This window comes from Phaenicophaeus curvirostris, chromosome 5, assembly GCF_032191515.1.
Source record: "Phaenicophaeus curvirostris isolate KB17595 chromosome 5, BPBGC_Pcur_1.0, whole genome shotgun sequence".
Classification (NCBI taxonomy): Eukaryota; Metazoa; Chordata; class Aves; order Cuculiformes; family Cuculidae; genus Phaenicophaeus; species Phaenicophaeus curvirostris.
The window spans coordinates 53180876-53203490 of record NC_091396.1 but is presented as its reverse complement, the minus strand read 5'-3'; the positions used below and the strand labels follow the sequence as shown (position 1 = coordinate 53203490).

Below are 22615 nucleotides of genomic sequence, written 5' to 3'. Positions count from 1 at the left end.
CTAACCAGATCTATAATATCTCTTATTTAATGTTTCTGAGTTTTGCTCTTTTATTTCTCTATTTATTTATTTTAATGGAAATCTCTCTTTACCAGCTTGTTTTTCCCATCAGATTCACACCAAACATTCTGGTGTAAAATTAATTTTCTTGAAATGAAATAGCTCTCAGTATATCGATTCAAAACTATATTTCCTCTACATCTATGACCTTACAGTATATGACAAATCTATTTTTAGTCCATTAAAAAAAGAAAAATGAGAATAAACATTTAAGTGACAAAATAACACCTTCCTCATTGTTCAGGTCCCCTACAACTGATGCAGATTTTTCCATCCAAACTTGAAGAAATAAGTGATTGATTTTTTTTGCTTTATTGGCAAACAATACTTTGTTTGCAGTCACTCTTCTCCTACAATCGTCTTTAAATAATGTCCATAGTCTCATATTGGTATTATCTTCACATTCAGTAAATGACATATCTCTCTCAAGAGAAATTTCAAGATGTTGAATTTTCCAAACTTGTGACAAAAATTTAAAATCTCAACAATTTTCCTGAAAATGTTTTTGAAATTTTCTTCCATTGTATTGGTAAATATTAGAAATTTTATCCCTTGATAACATCTTCAAAAAATTAAAGTTAGTTTTGAACATTTTCATAATTTCCACTTGAAAATCTTGACAAAACCAATGCACTCCTGAAAATGTTCTGATTTCACTGACTCTGCTTTCTTATATGGAAGTTGGTCCCTCAGAAAACCTCCAAGAATTTTTTCTGAGAAAATATTTTTCATGGTGACGTCAGGGGCTGCAGGAAGAATCTGGGTAATTGCACAATCTAGGAAAGTTTCCCAGATGCAGAAAAAACTTGAAATGAACGCCTGTGAAACGTTTTGTAAGTAACATAATATTGAAGCTATAGCTCAGTTATCAGCCTACCATCATCAAAGATGATGGGGAATGGAGTGGGACCCCCAGCTCAGAGGATTTATAGACTTCTTAGCTTTAGCCATGTACTGAGTACCTATGGAGCAGTAATAGGAATATCTGGTTTTAAAATAAACTATGAAGGGAAGTGTGTTTAAAATGTGCTGGTAAAAAAATTTACTTCCTTTAGAGAAGGTGAATCCTTTTATGCTTAGTCCTGGCTTGCAGGATGCTATTTCTGGTGAGGACATCCTATTCACTGTGCTTCATAAAATAGCTCAAGAGACATCCCAATAGTTCAGATAGCTCCAAAGAACAGGGGATGCTAAGTGTCATCTGTGCTATAATATTTGGGTGTTGGATTTTGAGTTATAGTTAATTAGGAGTGTGGAGGCGAATTAGAAAAACAAATGTGTTTGCTAAGAGATTAATTCAACCATCATTAGTAGGAGAGCTGGAGCACTCACAAATGCTGGAGACCAGTTCAAACAGGTTTTCATAATCCCCACCCACCTAAGTTCTACCAAAGGCTTTAATTTAAAAAACATTGCATCATTGAGGAAAAATATACTCTCACTGGATGATCAATGAACCTGAGAGCAGGACATCATCACCTAGAAGTTCTTGTGACCTGATTAACCTTTTTGCTCTCTATGGCTGAGCCCCATTCTCACTGACCCCAGCCCTAGGAGTGCCAGAACACCCTACTGCTCTATGGAATACGAAACCTGGGAATTCTGTGAAAATCAGTCTGTGGTCCCCAAAAGTTGACTTTTACTGAAGGTTCTTGCTATGATTCTTTTGGGAATTCCTTCCTCCATGATTCTTCAACAAGCTCCATTGGCCATTGCTTTCCAAGGAGGAGACAGAAGCACAATGTACCAAGATGATGAGAGTGGTCTGTGAGTGATTGTGGGTGATGTGAAGGAAGGCAGAAAAAGAATGTCAGTTTGTAGGAGCCAACACCAGACAGGGTATTGCCTAGTTTTGGATAGGGAAGTTTTGATCTGTAGCGAAAAAGCCAGCAGTTTTTTGTTAAAACTAGCAAGTCTGAGATGCTTGTGTAATGGCTGATTACATGGAAAAAAGGGGCTTTTTTTACTTGTCCACGTATTGGTGTAGTTTTTTAGTGTTTTTAAAACCTGTGCTGTGTTGACCTAAATCATCTCCCAACAGAGTTAATAGCAGTGACCAGAATAAAGCTTAATCTGTGCCATATATCTTCAAAATAAAATCCAAATCTGTCTTCCTTCTGCATTTGTTCCCTGATGGACTCCTGTGTTTGTACCTTCATTTTCAACTGAGCTGTTCTGCGTGAGCAGAGAGACTGTTAGGGAGTAATAAACAAGGTAAATTGCCTGTGAGGCTTGCAAGACCACTTTCTGGTCCCTTTCTTTGAGCATTAGCCAAAATCCATATTGTGTGCTTGGACAGCTGATCTTCTGAGTCACAGAATAATGTCATTATTGTTTACTTCAATCCACTTTGATCAGCCTTACTTGATCGGTTGTATGATTAAAGGTAGGCACTCGATTTGGTATCACCCAGGAGTACACAGGAGTTAAGGGAAGGAGTTCAGATGAGATGGTCCCAGATAGTATGGCCAGTGGACCAAATGGGAAGGTGAAGAAGAACTTTTTAATGAAGGCTTTCAAAATAATGTTAGTTGCTCAAGTCTTGAATTACTCACTGGGATGGTTCTTGTTAAATGTATTTTCATGTTGTATAGACACACATTTATTACGATTTTAAGTAGCATATTGCTGTTGGAAACCCATAATTAATTGATTAATTTCTTTCTTTCTTTAACGCAAGAATATTATTAAGAAAGAAGGATGGGCCAGCTGTTACACAGCACTGGGCTGGGACTTGGGAGGTTCTGCTTCGCTTCCCAGCTCAGTCACAGGTTCACTTTGTATAAACTTAGATTCCTGTCTGTTCATTGCTATCCACTGAGGATGATCATCCTTCCTTTCTTTGTTTAAAGAGTCAGAACAGGATTCAAGTGCCATACCATAGCTAAACAGTATGAATTCAAAAGTACAACACAGGACTGGCAATAGATGAAGAGGTTCAGGTGAAATGATCCCTGCTGGCATGGTCAAGCTGGAGGGTGAAAAAGAATTTTTTAGTGAGCTCAATGATCTTATCCTGCTCTATTTTCTGGTACAAGAGTCTTGTGTTGTAGGTATTAGCAATGGATATTTGTATTTTCTAGTCATGAAAGAAAAAATTCTGGTAAAAGGCTTGCCTTGGGCAGTGCCCCGTGGTGTGTGCAGATTATTAATGCTTGCAACTTCATAGAATCATAGAATGATTTGAGTTGGAAGGAAAATTAAAGATCATCCAATTCCAACCCTCCTGTCATGGGCAGGGACACCTTCCAATAGACCACGTTGCTCAAAGCCTCATCCAACCTGGCCTTGAACAACTTCAGGGATGAAGCAACCGCAACTTCTCTGGGCAACCTGTTCCAGTGCTGCATCACCCTCACAGTACAAAATTTCTTCCTAATATCTAATCTAAATCTACCCTCTTTCAGCTTAAAATGTTTGGGCCTCATCCTGTCACTACACTCCCTAACAAAGAGTCCCTCCCCACCTTTCCTGTAGGTCCCCTTTAAGTACTAGAAGGCTGCTATAAAGCATCCCTGCAGCCTTCTCTTCGCTAGGCTAAACAAGCCCAGCTTTCTCAGCCTGACCTTGCATGATAGGTGCTCAAGTCCTCTGATCACCTTCCTGGCCGTGCTCTGGATTTGCTCAAACAGGTCCATGTCCTTCATGTGTTAATGACTCTGGAACTGAACACAGTACTCCAGGTGAGGTCTCACAAGAGTGGAGTAGAGGGGCAGAATCACCTCCCTGGACCTGCTGGCCACACATCTTTTGAAGCAGCCCAGGATATGGTTGGCCTTCTGGATGTGAGTGGACATTGCTGGTTCACGTCTAGCTTTTCATTCACCAGCACCCACAAGTCCTTTGTTTCAGGGCTATTCTCAATCCATTCTCCACTCATCCTGTAATTGTGCTTCGGATTGCCTCAACCTGGGTGCACGACCTTGAACTTGGCCTTGTTGAACTTCATGAGGCTTGCATATACCTACCTCTCAAGCCTGTCCAGGTCTCCATGGAAGGGAAAGATGCTAAACAACACCAGTCCCAATGCTGAACCTCATGGAACACCTCTTACCACTGGTCCACTTGGACATTGACTGTTGACCACAACTCTTTGAGTGAGATCATCCTTATCCACTGAGCGGTTCATCCATCAAATCCATGTCTTCTATACAGTGACCAGAATATCATGTGGGAGAGTTTCACATGTTTTGTACAAGTCCAGGTACCTGATGTCAGTTACTCTGACAGTATCCACCAGTGCTGTAGCCCCATTGTAGAAGGCCACCAAATCCATCAGATATGGTTTTCCCTTAGCGAAGCCACATTGGCTGTCAACAGTCACCTCCTTATTTTCCATGTGCCTCAGCTGAGTTTCCCAGAGCATCTTGCTGGGGCACAGAGGTGAGACTGACTGATCTGTAGTTCCTCAGGTCTTCCTTTCCCCCCTTTTTATAAATAGGGGTTATTTTTCCCCCTTTCCATTCAGTGGGAACTTCACTGGACTGCCTCGACTTCTCAGATATGATGGATAGTGGTTTGACAACTTCATCTGCCAGTTCCTGTAGGAGCCACAGATGCATTTCATCAGGTCCCATGGCTTCACCAAGGGCAAGTCCTGCCTGACCAATCTAGTGGCTTCCTATGATGGGGTGACCACAACAGTGGACAGAGGAAAAACAATGGATGTAATCTAACTGGACTCCTGTAAAACCTTTGACATGGTCCCCCACAACACCTATATCTCAAAACTGGAGAGATATGGATTTTATGGGTGGACTGTTTGGTGGATAAGGAATTGGTTGGATGGTCACATTCAGAGAGCAGTGGTCAACGGCTCTTTGATCTTTAAGGTCCCTTCCAACCCAAATAATTTCATGATTCTATGATTCTGTGGTTCTATGATTCTGTGATCCTATGATTATGTGATCCTATGACTTGTGCATTTACATGTGCTTAATCACCTCTCTCCATTCTGTAATATATGTAGGTAGCTAGGACTTCTTGGATGCAAGCACTAGGCACATCAGGAAAGAAGAAATTTTCTGTAACGTCCAGAGGACATTTTATGGAAGCTTGCAACTAAGGAATGTTTCTAGTTTCACTTTGAGGCTGTATAAAGCAGCATCCTGCAGACCACAGATTTTTAAATTCATATCACTGTTACCGAGGGAGTTTCTGTGAGGGACGTATTCTGTGGTGGAATCAAATTCCAGTGCCCTGGTATCTAATTGATCAAAAATTATATTGTCCTCATTAAACTCAATAAAAAACTGAAATGATGTTCAAGGCCATTAGAAGTAACTTTTTATTTTCACATCATCTTCTCTCAATGAGGAGGTAAGATGTGTCATTTTTATCTTACAGACAAGAAAACTGAATCCTAGCAGAGAGTGTTAGTGATGTTCCCAAGGTCAAAGCTGAACTGCTCAACAGAACTAGCAATCTGATCTGAATTTTCAGCTCATTGCTTCTCTCATCAAGCAGTCCTTTCCATCCTGAAGTCATTCCAATGTCCTGAAAAATATTTGAGCAACAGATAATATTCTTGGAGGTCTTTATAGTCAATAAGACTGCAACATGGATATTTCGGCAACTATTTGGGGGGTTAGAGACTGTTGTAAGTCATTCAGATATGAAAATCTCCGAATGTTATTTTGTTACTACTATTAGTATTACAGAAACATTCAACTCTGAAAATTCCATGGCGAAGCTGTTACATGAAGAAATGATGAAAAACAGACCTTATTTTGAAAGATTCTGGGCTGTAAATAAAGGTTTCCAATATTAATCTGCCTACCTTCCTGCCCTTATTTCAGGAGGGCTTAAGTCTGTTATCAGTCCTCTGTCATATCTGCCAACCTGCACGCTTCTATAGCAACAGTAGAAGATTTAGTTATTGGAGAACCATACATGAAATACATTCTACCTTTTTAGGGGTTAATTTATAACAGGTGTTGATTTTCCAACCAAAAAAATATATTTGTTAATTATTGGCAGAGCATATTTTTTAAATTATAGTCCCTGATTAATAATTAGTTCATATACATTATTAGCAATACCAATTCACATGAAAAACCATTTTGTGAGCAGAACTTCCCTCTCCTTATGAACGTTTTCATCACTATATACAGACTGTATTTCATCCCCCTTTCTCATTCCCCTAAACTAATGAATTTTGCATTCCTGTCAGGACAGTAGATGGGATACTCCAACAGATACTGAAAGCCTGGCATGATCACTGTGTTCAGATTGGGCCTTTTTTCTTCTTTATACGCCTTATCCATACTAGAAGAACTCTAGTTCACCAGACATGCATACATCTTCTATTTCAACAATTTTCCTTGCACTCTGACTGCCTGATACTTGCCAAAGACTATTAAATACCTCAAAACTATCAGGGGTGGAGGAAGGGTGGGGTTTTTTTTGTTATTACAATATTCTGAACTTTTATTGCTATTAAAAACAAGTAGTAGAGAACCAAGATCTAGTGCAGCAGGTTAATTACCAGCATAAATCTGATTACTGTGGTTTCACGGCATAATTTTAGAGTTGAAATTATGGTCAGTAGAGAGCTGAGACTCTAAATGGGTCTTGTCAATGTGTGGTACACCTGGCATGTGTGCATTGTTCATCGTTTTAGTTTTAATCTGGTGTAGCACCTAATTGGTGCTGCTATAATGAAATGCTAGGGAAATGCCTTGTTAAAGTGTAGCTTAATATTAATAAAAACAAAACAGTAATTAAAAGGCCTCACAAATGAAAAAGAAAACAAGAGGCTTATGACCATTTTGTAACACAGTTTGTCCTTGACCACCATGACCTGTCTTTTATCTAGGCTTTGATGAGTAAAATAATCTGTGTCTGTAACCTTTGAAAGCTAGAATTAGAAAGAACAAGTAAAAAGGAAAGGGCGGAAAGAAACAAAGAGAACAAGTAAAAAGGAAAGGGCAGAAAGAACCAAAGAGGAAAACAATGGAAGGAAGTCTCAAGGCAGCATTCATCTACATTCTTGTCTCCATGTTTATGTTTGCAATGACAAAATTACACGTGGGTTAAGAAGTACAAGGGAAAAAGGTTGTCACAAATGGAGAAACATTTTTCAAGTCACCTCTGAGTTGTGTTTTTTGTTGTTAACTGGGCATATTTGACCAGTTTGATCCACTAGCCTTTTATTTCTATTGGAAAAATTTAAGAGAAACAAGTGGCTTTTTTTTTTTTTCATTACAGCAATTTCAATTTATTCAAGAGGGGCAAGGATAAGAAGTGGGTGGCACACATAGTGCATGTGTGAGAGTAGAGAAAACAGCTTGCTCCGTGTACTGCCACCACTTACCTGCGGCAGAAATTCAGATGCATACAGAACTCAGATATATGAAGGGACCACGTCAGTCAGAGCAGGAAACCCATCAGAGAAGCATGTCCATCGCATATCCTCTCAATGGCATGCAATTACAGTCAGACTGAGACGGTGCAGGCTGAGAGGCCACACTCAGACTGAGGATCAGGAGGAAGATTTGACTCTGGTCAGACTTTGGGAGAGCCCTGAGCTGCTGTCGTGTGTGGCTGTCAGCTCCGTGTGTGCTGCAGCAAAGCACAGATAGTTTGACTTCTGGCACCAGGAGTTAGCATCTGTTTCAAGTGGTTTCAGGCACAACCTCCTGGTTTCTGCTTGGGTCCTAATTACACAAGGTTTATGCTAAGCTTCTCCAAGTGGTCAGCGGGAACAGATAGAATGTCACAGCTACTATTAAAAAGGCTGAAGAATGTCATCTCCATTGGCTGAATTGTGGAGTTGATCTTCGGAAACCCTATTTCATCATTATTTGTTCAGTTTCCTCCTTTTTGGTTCGCTCTAATTTTTATCAGGTCTGTTTAATGTTTAACATTGGAAATTAAGCAGAAGATGATGGAGCAGTATAAGTAACTGTGTGGAGAACAGCGTGGTCAGCCTAATGCAGTAGGACTTCTGATTTTGTAAGTACTACATGTGCGTTTTTCTTAGAGATTTGCAACTGATGCTTTCTGTAGTTGGTGGAATTTTCATGTTAGGTTAATTTGTCTGCTTGTGACTTGGTTCTGTGTGGATGTTGCCATGAAAGGTGAATCACGCAAACATGCAGGGGACCAATGGGAGCTGATTTTCTGGGGGCAAAATTAGAATAAGATAATCTTTGAAGTCATGTGGACTCATTAATTAGTTATTAAAGCAGAATACTGATGAAATCACCTTTTAGATTGAAAACAGCCTTCATGGTGACTTGAAATTAGCCTAATCCCACTAGTGACTGAACAACCAAGTCCAATTTATAAACTCTTTTGTTGACTTAATGTATAAAGCAGCCATTGAATTGCTAAGGCCAGGCTCTCTAATTAGGACTGGGTGAGTGTAAGGGGTGGGTGGAAGGCCACAATTTAAATTTAATTACCCCTTTTATTCCCATAGACAAACTAATTTGTGGTTTGGCAGAGAATTATTTTCTGGTTTTCCAATCTGCATATTAAAAATACAGCCCAGATTTAGTAGCCTTTCCAGGTTCCTTAGCCTTGAAATGGTAATAAAAACCAAAATAATGTGGCTGCAATTTTCTAATTTCAAATTAATGTGATTAACATCTGTAAAGGGAAAAGTATGTAGGGAAAACTTGATGACAGTATTCAGTATTTTCCTGCTTCTGGTAGAAGTACTTGCTTAATATTTGTATAGATGTACTAAGAGAAGTTTTTTAACTGATCTGTTATAATAGAAGTTAGAAAAAGATCCATGCCTAATATGTTTGCTGCAGAAAAAACATACTCTTTTTTTCATAAATTCTTTGAAATTTAGGCTAAGGTCTGATTGGACACAGGAAGTGGTTGGGACGGACAAAATTTATCTTCTTTTTAAGTGTGTAATATCTGAAATAACTAGAGAAAAATAGTCTATGAAATGTTAAAAGCAAGTACTTTTGAAACACCCTCTATACTAGATGGTTGTTTCATTTGTCTGCAATACATAAAGGTAGTGCATATGATTGGGAAAAGAGGAAGAATTGTGCTTAAAAGAGATGCAAATAGTTGAGTCATATTCCCATAGAGGGCCATACTCCATCTTTTGGTTTAAGGAAGTTAAAATTTAGCCTTCCCTCTTCTTAGTGCCGGTCACTACAGTGGTCACTGACTGCTCTCACTCAGCACACTCAGATCCAAGCAAATATGAGAACACACAGCCAGTATGTATGTTCGCTGTAAAAACAAGAAAGACCATCATATCAATAAAAAATTTACCGAGATTCCTGGGACATGGACTACCTTCAGAAACTCTACATAAATTTTCTTTAGATAATAGATAGAGTCATCTTTCACATCTGGGGCTGAATACAGGACTGAGAGAAGGTCACCTTGGCAGGACGTAGGAAAATGAATTCCTGGAAGGGAAGGACACAAACAGGTTGCGTTGCCTGGAAACCAGAAGAAGAAGAGGAGCCATAGTTCTAGAAATGTTTTCATGTAGAAGCTATAAGGGAAATAAAGCCTTTTTTTTTTTTGAAGATAGCTTGTTACATTTCTGAAGTGAGTTTATACTAGATGCCTCCCCAGGAGAGCAGGCAACGTAATTCAGTAAACTAGAGAATTGTTCCAGCTTCCATGGAGGGCAGGAGGCTTATGTGAAGTATGCTGTGTTGGCAGTGGGAGAACAAGCATAACCAAGAAACCCATCATCTCCAAAACGATTAACCTGAGTGTCCTTTGGTTTCCAAATGGCTTCGGTGCTCCTCTTTACCTCTTGAACCTAGGTACTTCCTAAGTATCAAGAGGGAGCTACACACTCCACGCGGGTTAACCCACAGTGAGAGACAAACCACCACTTAACAAGTTAAAAGCACTCGTTGCATTCCCTGAAAGAGGGGTCCCTTCCTTCCAAACATGCTCCTTATGATCTGGTGCAAATCTGCTGCTTTCCATAAGTCTTTGTGCCCAGTTTTGAGTGCCCTTCTGCCATGGCACAGGGCGCTCCAGGCTTTTGTCTTGAATTTTGCTTTGAAGTTTATGTAGATGACTTTCATCCATCACTTATCAGCTGTGGCCAACGACTGGTCATGTGAGTAAGTAACCAAGAAGTAAACAAGGGTGTGAATTTAACGAGCACCGAGTAGTCTATGATAGCTTTCTGCTCGTGTGCTGCTGCCTGATGAAAGAGGGCTTTTATCCCGCTTCCAGTGAGAAGTGAGCTGCCTCGCATTTCCTCACATTTACCAAACTACATTTGGGCAGGTACTGTGGAGTATTTGATGTCTTTGAAACCCACACCCTGTCTTACCTCATGGTAACTTGTTTGTTTAGATGTACCCTATAGGCGAAAATTATCCATGGAAGATCACGTCATCGTTAACAGATATTATTATGGACTTTGGCTTTATAATTTCATTGCCAATGAAGAAGAGAATTGCCTTTTCAGGGCAGTTGCAATGGAATATTATGGTTTTATTATGTCTGACATTTTAATTTATAATTCGGTTGAATTCATCAATTATATTTTACATTTTGCTCATGGGCACTCTAAGTATCCTATGTATCGGGCCTTAAGCAGCCTGGTCTAGTGCTAGGTGTTCCTGCCCATGGCAGAAATGTTGGAACCAAATGATTTTTAAGATCCTTTCCAACCCAAATCATTCCATGATTCTGTGATTCTATGATTAGACCTTTGTAGTTATACTGTATAATATTTATATTAAACTATTTATTTCTTACTATCAAGCTTATCATTACCATTTGCTCATCTAATGACTGTTTATTTTGTGACAGAATAATTTGAAAAGAAGATGAAGTATCTCCTGTGCCTGTGTTTACTCCTTGATGTACTTTGTGCCGTAACCCATTGTCACCAAGGAAACATTTGTCATGAAGTCAATAATACAAAATTGCCAGATGGAACAGAAAATTTATTAACACTTAAATGTGACGAGCAAGGCTCTAACTATGCAGATTTTGCATTTAGATTTTACAAGCAGGCTATATCAAAAGAAGCTGATAAAAATGTTTTCTTTTCTCCCATGAGCATCTCCACTGCTTTTGCCATGCTGGCTGTTGGTGCTAAGACAACCACCCTGTCCCAGATTTTTGAAGGACTGGGCTTTAACACTCTGACTGAGACTCACATACATAATATACATGAAAGTTTTCGTAAAGTTTTAGCAGTACTGAACTGTACTGATGTTAACACCACATTAAATATAGGGAATGCCCTTTTTACAGCCACTGGGTATGAACTACAGGAGGCATTTTTACAAAATACCAAAGAGTTTTACAATGCAGAATTCATGTCTAGCAATTTCCATAACCCAGAGGAAGCTATAAATCAAATCAATGAATATGTGGAGGAGAAGACCGAAGGGAAAATTCCTGAATTAATTGCTCATCTTGATCCAAGTACTGTATTGGTTCTTGTTAACTACATTTATTTTAAAGGTAAGATATTTAGCATAGTGTTCCAATAGATGATTTTGATGCAAAAGAAAAATTATAGAGAACCCCTGGTGATTTATTAACAAAGTGACTATTTAGGTCTATTTAGGAAAAAGCTAATCTGTACAGAACCTTCAAAGTGAAAATTAGATCTAGCCAGAAGCACAGTAGCTAATTGTTGAGAAATATCAGTTTCTTGATTTTGTCTGTTTGCCCAAAAAGTGTGGACAGAGAAGTCCCACTCTAGATAACTGTCTCATAGCCAGGGACCCAGTTGTCATGTGCACATTGTCTCACTGGCCCAAGAGTGTAATGACTAATGATATTTCCAAGTTGTCTATGTGAGTGTATGTGCCAGTCAAACCTTTAGTGGACTGACATCCTTGCACCTCCAGGATCCCCAGTGTTATGTCAGATATACTAGACATGCTGTGTGAAAACTTGGGACATAGCATTCTGAGGACCTGTGCTTCTGAAGCCCTGCTGAATGTTAGGATCCTTTATTCTGTTGATTCCTTACCAGGGTGAGTGCAGCCAGCTTGTATTGGGTATGGCCCAACAGCAAAGGCATAACATGATCCTGTGGCTGAATGTTTAAACCTCTAAATTTAAGTGACATAAAAAGCACAAGTGATGCAAACATATGGCTATGATGGAAATGGGATTCTCTCAGCTGGTCCTAATAAACTTTTGACTCTTCCAGCAGGGCAAGACTTGCTAACTTTAACTATGCTGAACTTACTGCAGAGTTAAAATGCTTTACGTTGTCCTGTGCAGGAGGTTGAAGTGATTTAATGGTCCCTGTCTCCTGTAAACATCCCTCCAGTGTCCTAATATTTAAGTTCATCTGATTTATATCAGCCAGTTTTTATGATCTTCACATGTTTGAGTGCAACATCTTCTCTTTCCCCAATTAGCTGCCTGGGAAAAGTCTTTCGATCCCTTGCGTACACACAAGGATGAATTTTTTGTGAACACAAATGCACCTGTTAGAGTTGACATGATGCAGCGTGACAGTACCTATGATAGCTACTATGACGAGGATCTCTCTTGCGAGGTGGTAGAGCTTCCTTACCAAGGCACTGCACGAGCATTGCTCATTCTGCCTGATGATGGAAAGATGAAGCAAGTGGAAGATGCTCTCTCCCAGGAAACCATTTGTAAATGGGATAACAGACTTGAGACCAGGTAACTCTAGGGAAACGGATTACTATGTTTGAGGACATATTCTTTTTAAGAGAAAACATTAATTTCAGATATCCTCCTCCTGGATATAATGTCCTGATTTCATAAAGCAGTGTTTTAAGTGATTCCCAAGATGAGTCAGAGCAAAGCATAATCAATAAGCAACTGTAAGCTCTCTGACCTGACAGAAGGGGATATAGTATCGTAACAACTGTCTCAAGACCTGCTTGGCTACCACAGCTCTCCTGTCATGCTACTAACATAATTAATTTGCTTTACTGTGTCTTCAATTTTGTCTTCCTTTCCAAAATTGGTCTGTTTAATCTCTGTAGCCCTCTAGTCACAAAAGTCTGCTAGATGTGCAGATATAAGGGCGGCAAAGAAAAATTTAGGGTTTTTTTCCCAAATCTAAGGGAGAATGTAAGTACAAGAAGATAGCACTGGAACAGGTTGCCCAGGGAAGTTGTGGATGTCCCCTCCCTGGAAGTGTTTACAGCCAGGTTGAATTTGGTCTTGGGCAGCCTGGTCTGGTGATATCCCTGCCTGGCACAGCGGGGTTGGAACTGGATAATCTTTAAGGTCCCTTCCAAGCCAAGCTATTATGATTCCATGATTCTCTCTGGATGCCAAAATTTCTCAGGGAATATGAATGCTATCATCAAAGACATTACCAACAAAAAGAATGCTTTCAAGTGTCACTGAATTGCGTACTATCCAGCCTTCTTGCTGAAACAAGGCAGTAATGCTTCACTGCTGTTTCATTTTCTTGGTTCAACAGGAGATTAAATCTACAGTTACCAAAGATTTCTATCAGTGGGTCTTATGACGTTAAAAACCTGTTAATGGAAATGGGCATTACTGAAGTATTCTCTAGCAATGCTGATCTGTCTGGAGTTAGTGGCAGCGGTAATCTTCAAGTTTCACAAGTAAGTGAGCAGCAACAGCTGATGATGGTGCAGTGGTTGGTTGTTGTGATCAATTATATCTGTGGTTTTTAAAGACTTGCTTTCCCTCCTTGTCTTGCTGAAGTTTTAAGTAAAACTCACAATGACAGGTAGGGACTTACTTTTATACAGAGGTGGTTTGCTGTCTCAGGTTTGTATTATTTTAATGTTGTTATTAAAAGGCTAGATATAAAGTACATGGAAAAGTTGGACAAGATTTTAAATGAATTCTTGGCACTGGAATATGATTGTTTACATGTGAGTGTGTCAAGTAAATTACAAATGAGACACATATTATATTAGTGTTTATTTTTAAACATTTTAATACTCTCAGAGTTTCCAGGAAACTTGCAGTTTGCAGTAGCAGAATTTCACTATGTCTATGATTTAATGTGCCAAAGATGCCAAATACTGCCCCTGTATTAGCATTTAAATAGCACTAACCTTCTATTAACCTTAGAATATCAGAGAAAGTGTTGCTAGTGTAAATTCAAACCATTTAAGAAAATAAACCAGCTGGTGCATGGACTGTCAATATCCTCCCTCTATTCCAGCCCTGGTGAGCTGCATCTACAATGCATTCCTTTTTATTGTTGGCCCTCCCTGTTCAGTCCTGACATGCAAAACCCTCCTGTGGCTCTCTGTTGGAGATTTACTGTATAAGAAAATTTGGTCCACTGGGTGTTATCACTCCTTTCTTCTCCTAAATAATCCAGAAGGAGATTGTATATCTTTATCCCCTGTTTGCTGTCCCATATATAAACCACAGTGTTTCTTCCTTTTCCCTGCAGGCAATCCACAAGGCCCTGCTGGAAGTTGATGAGGCTGGAACTGAAGCTGCAGGAGCCACAGCCGTAATCCTCACCAGAGTTCTCCATCCTCCTGTTACCGTCAAATTCAATAGACCTTTCCTTTTGCTGCTTTATGACAAAGCAACGCGCATCATACTTTTAATGGGGAAAATTGTCGATCCTACTAAGAAGTAATTGTTGAGTTATTGGGCATGCCAGTTTTCAGCATAAGTTGTATGACTACAGTGTTTGTTCATGTGGGCTAGCTAGTGCTACTCTGATTGAAGGATATTCAGAAGTGATGAGGAATTTCCTTATCAAATAAATAAATAAGAAAAACAAACAAACAAACAAAACCCCAAGCAACCAACTGTTTTAAATGTAACTTTTTCCCAAATTAAGTAATTCAAGTTAATAACACATTTTCTGCATTTTCTTTGGAAGTCTGCTGTTAGTTTTACAAGTGTATTCTCTCTGCTTAGCAGTTTTGTCCAAAACGCTTTCAGTCCTGGGTTTCTCATGAGAAGCTTTATCCCAACAGGTAACAAGCACTCTACAATTTTATTATGTCTTCTCTGGTACTTGCTGATGACCAATGTTCACCTGAGCCAGTCCCTACAGAGTAGTTTCTTCTTTAAATAGCTCCTTGCTGCCTAGGTCTTTGTTGTTCATCCTCAACTAACCTGTTCTTTCTCACGTGTTCCAACTCTTGCTTGTCTTAAAATAACTTTGACAAAAAGAGAAAAAACCCAGAGACAGCAGACTTATTATGCTGTAGCACCCACTGAAAGTGTCTTTTTGCAGTCCACAGGGTCAGCAAAAAACTTGGAAAGACAGTGACAATAAACATAAACTGTCAAAGAACTGTCCTGCTACAGTATTGACCATAAATTATTGACCATAATTATAGTGTGTGATGAATAAAATAAGCAGTATCATTTAAATCCATCTCCTCAGTCTGACTCTCAGTCTCTCTCTCTAGTCTCTTCCTATATTGTTTCAAATCTTTTAAAATCAAAAAACATTCAGTCACTCTTATTAACATAGCAAGATGTCTGTGAAGTAAGCTTTTAAGACTATTAAATGAGCCCAAATTTTCTCATACAGCGATAGCAATTTTTTTGTACCGTCTCCTTATGTGCCTGTTTTGGTAAAGCCTGTTTTCAAGAAATGCATAAACACCCTCTTGCTGTTACGGGTCTGCAGATCACTCACTCTTACTGCAGTGAAGCACTGGGGCCCAGTTCTCAGACTTGCTGAAGTCTGTAGGAAATCCTTTACTGCACAGCTGCTGCCTCCGAGACCGACTCCTGCTTTGATAGCTACTCTCCCACTGCACTGTTTTGACTCCTGCCATTGCATACTGACTCTGGTTAATTGTTTTGCAAGTGGAGTTTAGCCCCTGTCACTGGGAAGATGATGATCCAGAATGTGGAGAAATTGCTCATTTCTACAGTGATTGTGGCCATGTGCTGTGAGCACTGCAAAGGTGATGCAAGCCCTGAATCAAAAAACGAGGTCCCTACCCTTGACATCTCTCTGGTCCCCTGACCCTTTTCCTCAAAGCTGGCCCACCCTTCACAAAGGTGCTTCATTGAGACTGAATGTGTTTGTAACATAGGTATGGGGTATGGAGGGGCTATGCCTCTGACTCAGGGGGCTTTGGCAGCTGCTGCCTTATATGTCCCTTCGTTCCGAGCAGTGGAAGCCCTGAGCTATTTCTTCTTCTAGGGCAAGATACCATCACTCAGTAGACTGGGAGATACCACACCTCTGTGCAAAGCAGCGGCTTTTACAGAGTTGAGATCTATGATAACTTGCTGTGGTAGGAAGCAGCCTGCTCTGAGGTGGCTGTATGAACTCAGCAAGGGCTGGAAGCAACTCCAGTGAGATCCTACACTGATAAATCGGTGTACCAGAACTGATTAGAAGGTAGGATGGGGAGATTTTTATCAGAGAGAGGTGGCAGAAAAACAGGTTCCCAGCCTATTGCTGAAGGGAAAGAGGGTAGGAAAAATCTCACGGTTGCTAGGACAGAGCAGAAGCTTTGGGAAATAATACATGGAGCAACTTCTTGCCCCATCTAAATCCCAGGCCTTTGCTTTTGAGGGTGGAAGCAAGGAACTGCAGGAGGAGAGCTGCTGGGAGTTTTCACTCTAGAGTGTGAGGACTGACTGCTCCTGGCAAAAGTATCAAACAAGGCACCTTTGAATGGCAAATGGGCTTAGCAGGTATCTACTAGAATGTGGGGCATCACCACAGTTGTCCTCTAATTGAGGAACTTCACGCTCCAGATCAGCACATTGATCTGAGCTGTGGCAGGGACCTGGAGTGGGAAGAAGGTTCGTCCCACATATCTCTGGAGGGGGAGGATGTAGAGAGGACAGGAAAAGGACCTAATCTTGTGCTACAGATATGCAGGAGGCACAAAAATTCCCATAGCTCACAGTATGGAGATCCATAGAACAAGGGCCTAAATAAACCTAGCTGATGCTACTCTCAGCATGGCACTGATGATATTCTTTGAATAAGAACTGGACAATTCTGCAAAGTTTTTGTGGAGACAGGGTGCATTTTGTCCTAATTCCAAGAAAATTGTTTTGGTCTGCCCTTCATAAGTCATCTGTGTTGCTTTTGTCTGTCTTAGTGTGTGATATGGAACGTTCCTCTTCATGCTAGCTAGTTGCATTAATGATAGAGAAGGAAAGGTAGGATTCTGATAGACACGAAATGTTACTTATGTACCACGTCTTCATTTTGCCAGTGGTAGACATATGTATTTGATGGTGTATTTCATTGATCTGTAGGTGATTTTAGACATTAGGAAGAATTTCTTCACCATAAGAGTGGTGAAACACTGAAAGAGGTTGCTAAGGGAAGCTGTGGCTGCCCCATCCCTGGACGTGTTCAGGGCCAGGTTAGATGGGGACTTGGGTAACCTTATCTAGTGGGATGTCCCTGCCTATGGAAGTGGGGGTAGAAATAGATGATCTTTAAGGTCTCTTCCAACCCTAACTATTCTATGGTTCTGTGAACACTATTCAGACTTCCACTAAAACAAAAACAGATCAGACTAGGGCAGGTTAATCCCACACACGTATTCTCTCAGTCTATGGGGTATCTAGATCAAAACTAAGCCCTGAAAGAGAATTAGAGCTTTTTCATACCCTGTTGTCGTGGTTTAGCCCCACACCTGCCAGGTCACCAACTAAACACAGGCAGCTGTGACCCAGTTCCTGCCCCTTCTCTCAGGGAAAGAGAAAAGGGAAATGAAGGAGATGCTTGTGGATCGGAAACTAAAACTCAAACAGCTTTAATAAAACATTAATAATAAAAAGGAAAATAATAAAATTAAGAAAATAATAATTACATATATATAAATATACGAACTTGACCTCCCCGATGACTATACATCATGACAAATGCTGCAGAGTGGGCACAAGGAAAAGTCCTGAGCTAGACTCAGCAGCAGATGGGACCTGGACTCAGGAACTGAGGACTGGACTTCAGGAGTGCACAAATCTGAAAGCAGGGGGCAGAAAGACAGATGGAGATCTTATCAAATGCTGGCCATAGATAAAGAGGGCCTGAGCCTCATGATTCCTCAGCTTTACACTGAATACGAAGTATGTGGAATGAAATACTTTGCTGGTTAGTTTTGGGTAACCTGTCCTGTCTGTTTCTCCCTGCAGGTACCAGCCTTTTTTACCACTTTGACTTACCAATTTTGATTTTCACCAACTCAAGAGTAACCTTTTATCCATGGAAATAAGTATAAGCAATGGACACCTGTGTTGTCCACTTGACTTCCTGCAGGAACAGTCAGCAGAAAGGGAAAATACAGCTTACAGTGGAGTATTTGACCTATTGTGACAACCATCCATAATAAATGACCTGCTGTGGATCATGCTTACCTGACATATTTACAGGAAGCTCGGAAGAAAAGGGCTTACCTGCCTGAGATATGAGCGCATATCTCAGCTGAGAACCCCTGCAAGGGAAGATAGACCCACTGGGATGAATCCCTGAAGGGTAGCCTACCTATGCCCCAGCAGATCTGAGTGCCAGACTTTTCTTGGCAGCCTCTGAGCCATGTGGGCGATGGTAAATTTGTTCTATCTGACCTTGTTTATGGTCTACTGGTACTCTGTTTGCTAGTGGGAAAGCCTCTATCAGTAAAGCTCTGTTTGCTTTGCCCCATGGCAGAGTCCATGCAGTATGTTGTCACAAACAATGAAGCAGTTGGGCTTCAGGGCTAATGCAATACCTGTTCAATGCATTTTACCTTTAATCAGTAAGGAAAAGGGCTGATTCGGTGCCAAAAGGCACTAATCAGATAATCACAGAAACACTGGCTGCTCACATAACTCTGCTATTCAGATACTATCATTAGTTTGGAGTATCCTTTCTTGTGATCTTATGTGATTTGAATCCAGATCCTGGTATCTGGACAACTCACCTTTGAATGGGCACACCAGTTCTCTCCACACATCTATATGCCATCTGTTCTGCCCTTGATCACTGCTAGGATTAGTGCAAATTCTCAGAAGGGACAAAGACCATGAAGACCACTATGGGCTACGTATCTCCAAGTCCCGTGACACATATTTAAAGTGAATATATGTATTCAATGGGGATATTATTCATTCCCTCTACACTGTTAGCCAGCAAAGAACGATGTGGAAATATCCTTTGTAAGTTCCCAGTCCTAGATTTAACAGAGAAACCATTTTAAAGTGAGTTGGTAATTAGGTTTTCCTCAGACTAACAGCTTTAAGGAAAATACTATAATTCATTCATTTCATGTCTACATCCTTAGTATGATTAATACTCTGCTCACACAAACTGAGGTCAGGACTGATGTTGCTGCAAAGGACTTTGCTGGCTTTTTGTAAAAGAGAATTTGTATTACGAAAGTAGCTTTTCAGTTCAATCCTACCCTGGAGATGAATTTATTATAAATGGATTAGCCTGATTTGTATAAATGAGTCTTTATTTCTCTTACAGAATCATAGAATTGTTTGGGTTGGAAGGGATCTTAAAGATCCTCTAGTTCCAACCCTCCTGCCATGGGCTGGGACACCTCCCACTAGATTAGACTGCTCAAGGCCCCATTTGATTTGATTGCATTCAGTTTCTTTTCCATATGCCTTTTGGAACTAAAATACTTATAATGTATTACTTTACTAATCAAGAATGCATCCTTTATGGTTAGAAAACTTGTCTTAACATCAATATGATGCTCATAGGAAGGTCTGAAGAAGGCTTTGCCTGACTTGTGCACATATCTTATTAAGAAAAGGTTGCTATGTTGTTTACTGTCTCATATAGGAAAAACAGACTGCATGGAAGATGCTGTGCTGAGGAAAATATTTGAAAAGAAAAAAACAACATAGAATAAGGTAATTCACTAAGTGTGGTAGTTGTCATAAGAACTTTGGTTGCAGCCAGGAAAGAATCTCAGAGCAAAAGAAAACATCTGTGCACAGAAGAGATGAAAGATGTCATGGAAAGTAGGTCCTGAAACGCAAAGGAATGCAAAAGAGAACATATGCCTCGATGACATTTGGATTTGCTGTTCACAAAGATGCAGATTCTTTAGCCACCAAAAACCCCATACTGTATCTCACATATTCAAGGCACAGATACTGGAATGTACAACTTGAATTTATTTTCTGTTCCAGTATCTTTTCTCTTTCAAGTTTGAGCTCTATCCCTCTGGAAAATCTTATGGATGACATTTTAAGGTGTCTAGGGCCCCAGCAGCCAGAGATTACTGCCTTGTGCTCACGCCTATCATTGTGCTCCATGTCACAGTCCTGACACATTCACAGTTGTGTCAAGGGTGACTGAGAAGAATCATCAAATGGGGGTAAATACACCCCAGCCCTTTTAGCCACTTCTGGGTTGGCAGGGCAGGAAAAACGGTGAAGCAGTCATGATTGAAAACTTATGTAGGTACAACCTGAACACCAAAGTGCCTTGTAGAGATATGTTAATGTAAATCATTGATGGAAATGGGATTGTGCTAATCTGCCAGAATGTGGGCAACCACACAGACTCTTCTTTTGTCTCCACTGAAACAAAGAAGAAACCTGGAGTACTAAACTGTCCCAGTGACCTTTCAGAATCCTCAGCATCCCAAAAGGTTACAGTGTCAAATACTTGTTTAAGAAAAGTGATATGAGCAATGGATTTGTATTATAAACATAATTTCATCAACTATATTCATTCAACTAGCTGATCCGCCTTCTGCTTCTTCACTATAGCCAACAATATTAATCTGATAAATAACAAATGATAACACTTTGCAAAGTTTACCCCTAATACTTTCTATCTGTCTTTGGGAGCAAAAGATTTCAAGTATAATCACAAAATATCTACCTAAGAGATTCTCTTAGTGCTTCTTTAAGACCATGTCTGCAACAGAAAGATAAATAATGTAAAGCATCAATTTAAATTTTAATAGTAATGCCAGGAGGTTTCTCTGTGTAGACAACCTCATTTCAAAATGAAGACTTTTATTCTCTGGTGAACTTGTCACTCAAAAAGTTGTTGGCACAAGAAGGGTTCCTTTACACTAAGAGAAGAAGGTCCATTAGGGTAAATTCTTTTAGCAAAATGTCATCATTTCCTTATACCAGTTATGAGTAGTAAGACCCTCGAAAGAAGGCAAGCTTTTAGTGTGATTCTGCTACACTGTTTTGTGCAGGTAAAACTGTAAGTACGGAGCCTCGGTTTCTGAGGCTTATAGGAAAAGGAGCCCTGTGCCACCATCTTCTGGTAAAATCAAGGAATGGACGTGACAAATTCTGCCTCATTTCGAAACCAGAATGAAAAAGAATTTCTGGCTAGTCGTTTCTGTGTCAGTGGAGATTTTGATTTTCTTGTTATGTTTTAGCCGTAGGATTGGTGAAATGCTGTACCTGAACTGACTTCTGTCATTCAGGGGCAAGGGTTTGGTATTATGGTTGGTAGGTCATGAACGGGTTAGGTCTGAGATAAATGTAACCTACAAACAGGTGCCTCCTATTTTAGGTATTTCTGCACAGGCAAAGTGAATGTTTAGTGCTACCAGTCCATAGCTGCAGCTTGCGTACTGAGTGTAAAGTAGTGGAAAGCTTAGGTCAGCTGCATTTCTTTGGTAAGCAAACCACTTTCAGTCCAAAGGATGCAATAAACAACATGTCAAACATGCGTGATTTCATCATTTTTCCAGTCCTGTAACTCACTGTCCACACTTGGAAAAACCTTTCCAAAGTGTTTCTGCAAGGTTCTGACTTAAGACTCGAAGTTTCTCATTTAGAATGAGACAATAATTTAAGTCTGAAGGACTGCCGGGCTGCCTGCTCCAGATTGGTTACATATAGGGGTATACCCTCTCTGATTTACCAAGGTGGAGTTTAGCTCACAATGCTTCCCAGTCACTATTACTTTATCTAAACAAATGTCTTTTATATCACAGTCGTTAACATATACTTGCTGGATTTGCTAACTGAATATTTGCTCTAACTTATTTCATTACAGTTCTTCAGTAGGTTTTATCAGATAACTAGAATAAATCTTAGATTAAAGAGTGTTGTGCTTTTAGAATTCAATATTTAAAGTTCTCTCCTCCAGTAGTACCTATTAATGAATGACAAAGAATCTCAGTTGAAATATAAGGTGATCTGGAACATCCAATCTGGTAATAAAATATTAAAAATTTTAGCATTTACCAAACCTTCTCTTCCTCCACCTTCTACTGCTAAATCACTCTACTAAGTGTTGGAATATCTACAAGGTTTTCCTAGAGAGGGTATAAAATAAACTCTAATTATAATAAAAATGGAGACATATAGTTATTAAGAAGTAATATATAATTAATTGGTTTTTTATAAATAAATATAAGAATGATGAAATTACTTATCATGGCTAGTGAGAAACAGAGTCACATGAACTGTGAAAATGGAGCAACTGTAACTCATATAATCTCAAACACAAAGAAAATAAAACAACCAACTTGATTTCCAAAGAAAACCACATCAAATTTTCATGTTCATAGCCACTTGCCTTCTCTTAGCTGGCCTCCCTAACATTTCTGCTTACTGGAAAACTTTAGTCAGGATTAAGAGAGAGGCAGGAGACTGGAAAATTGTTATGCTACTCTGTGAAAATCAGTGGAACGCAAGTTTGTGCCTGCTATGGGGAAGATGGGCAAGACTCAGCTGC

At 39.8% G+C, this 22615-nt stretch overlaps 2 protein-coding genes across 2 annotated transcripts in view; both read left to right on the top strand.

Annotated features, from left to right (window-relative positions):
• LOC138721537 (alpha-1-antiproteinase-like) overlaps positions 1–22615 on the top strand; it is a 99099-nt gene that overhangs the window by 16324 nt on the left and 60160 nt on the right. The window lies entirely within an intron of this gene.
• On the top strand, positions 10758–14670 carry LOC138721514 (alpha-1-antichymotrypsin-like). The gene is made up of 4 exons (XM_069858688.1): positions 10758–11487; positions 12402–12672; positions 13448–13595; positions 14405–14670. Exons 1-4 carry the CDS (start codon positions 10842–10844, stop codon positions 14597–14599), a joined length of 1260 nt encoding a protein of 419 aa, XP_069714789.1. The 5' UTR covers positions 10758–10841; the 3' UTR covers positions 14600–14670.

Bases quoted from the DNA above. Each gene is read 5' to 3' on its own strand.
- LOC138721514 (XM_069858688.1), top strand. From the start codon at position 10,842: ATGAAGTATCTCCTGTGCCTGTGTTTACTCCTTGATGTACTTTGTGCC. The intron at 11,488-12,401 runs GTAAGATATTTA...TTCCCCAATTAG, and splicing joins TAACTACATTTATTTTAAAG to CTGCCTGGGAAAAGTCTTTC. The intron at 12,673-13,447 runs GTAACTCTAGGG...TTGGTTCAACAG, and splicing joins GATAACAGACTTGAGACCAG to GAGATTAAATCTACAGTTAC.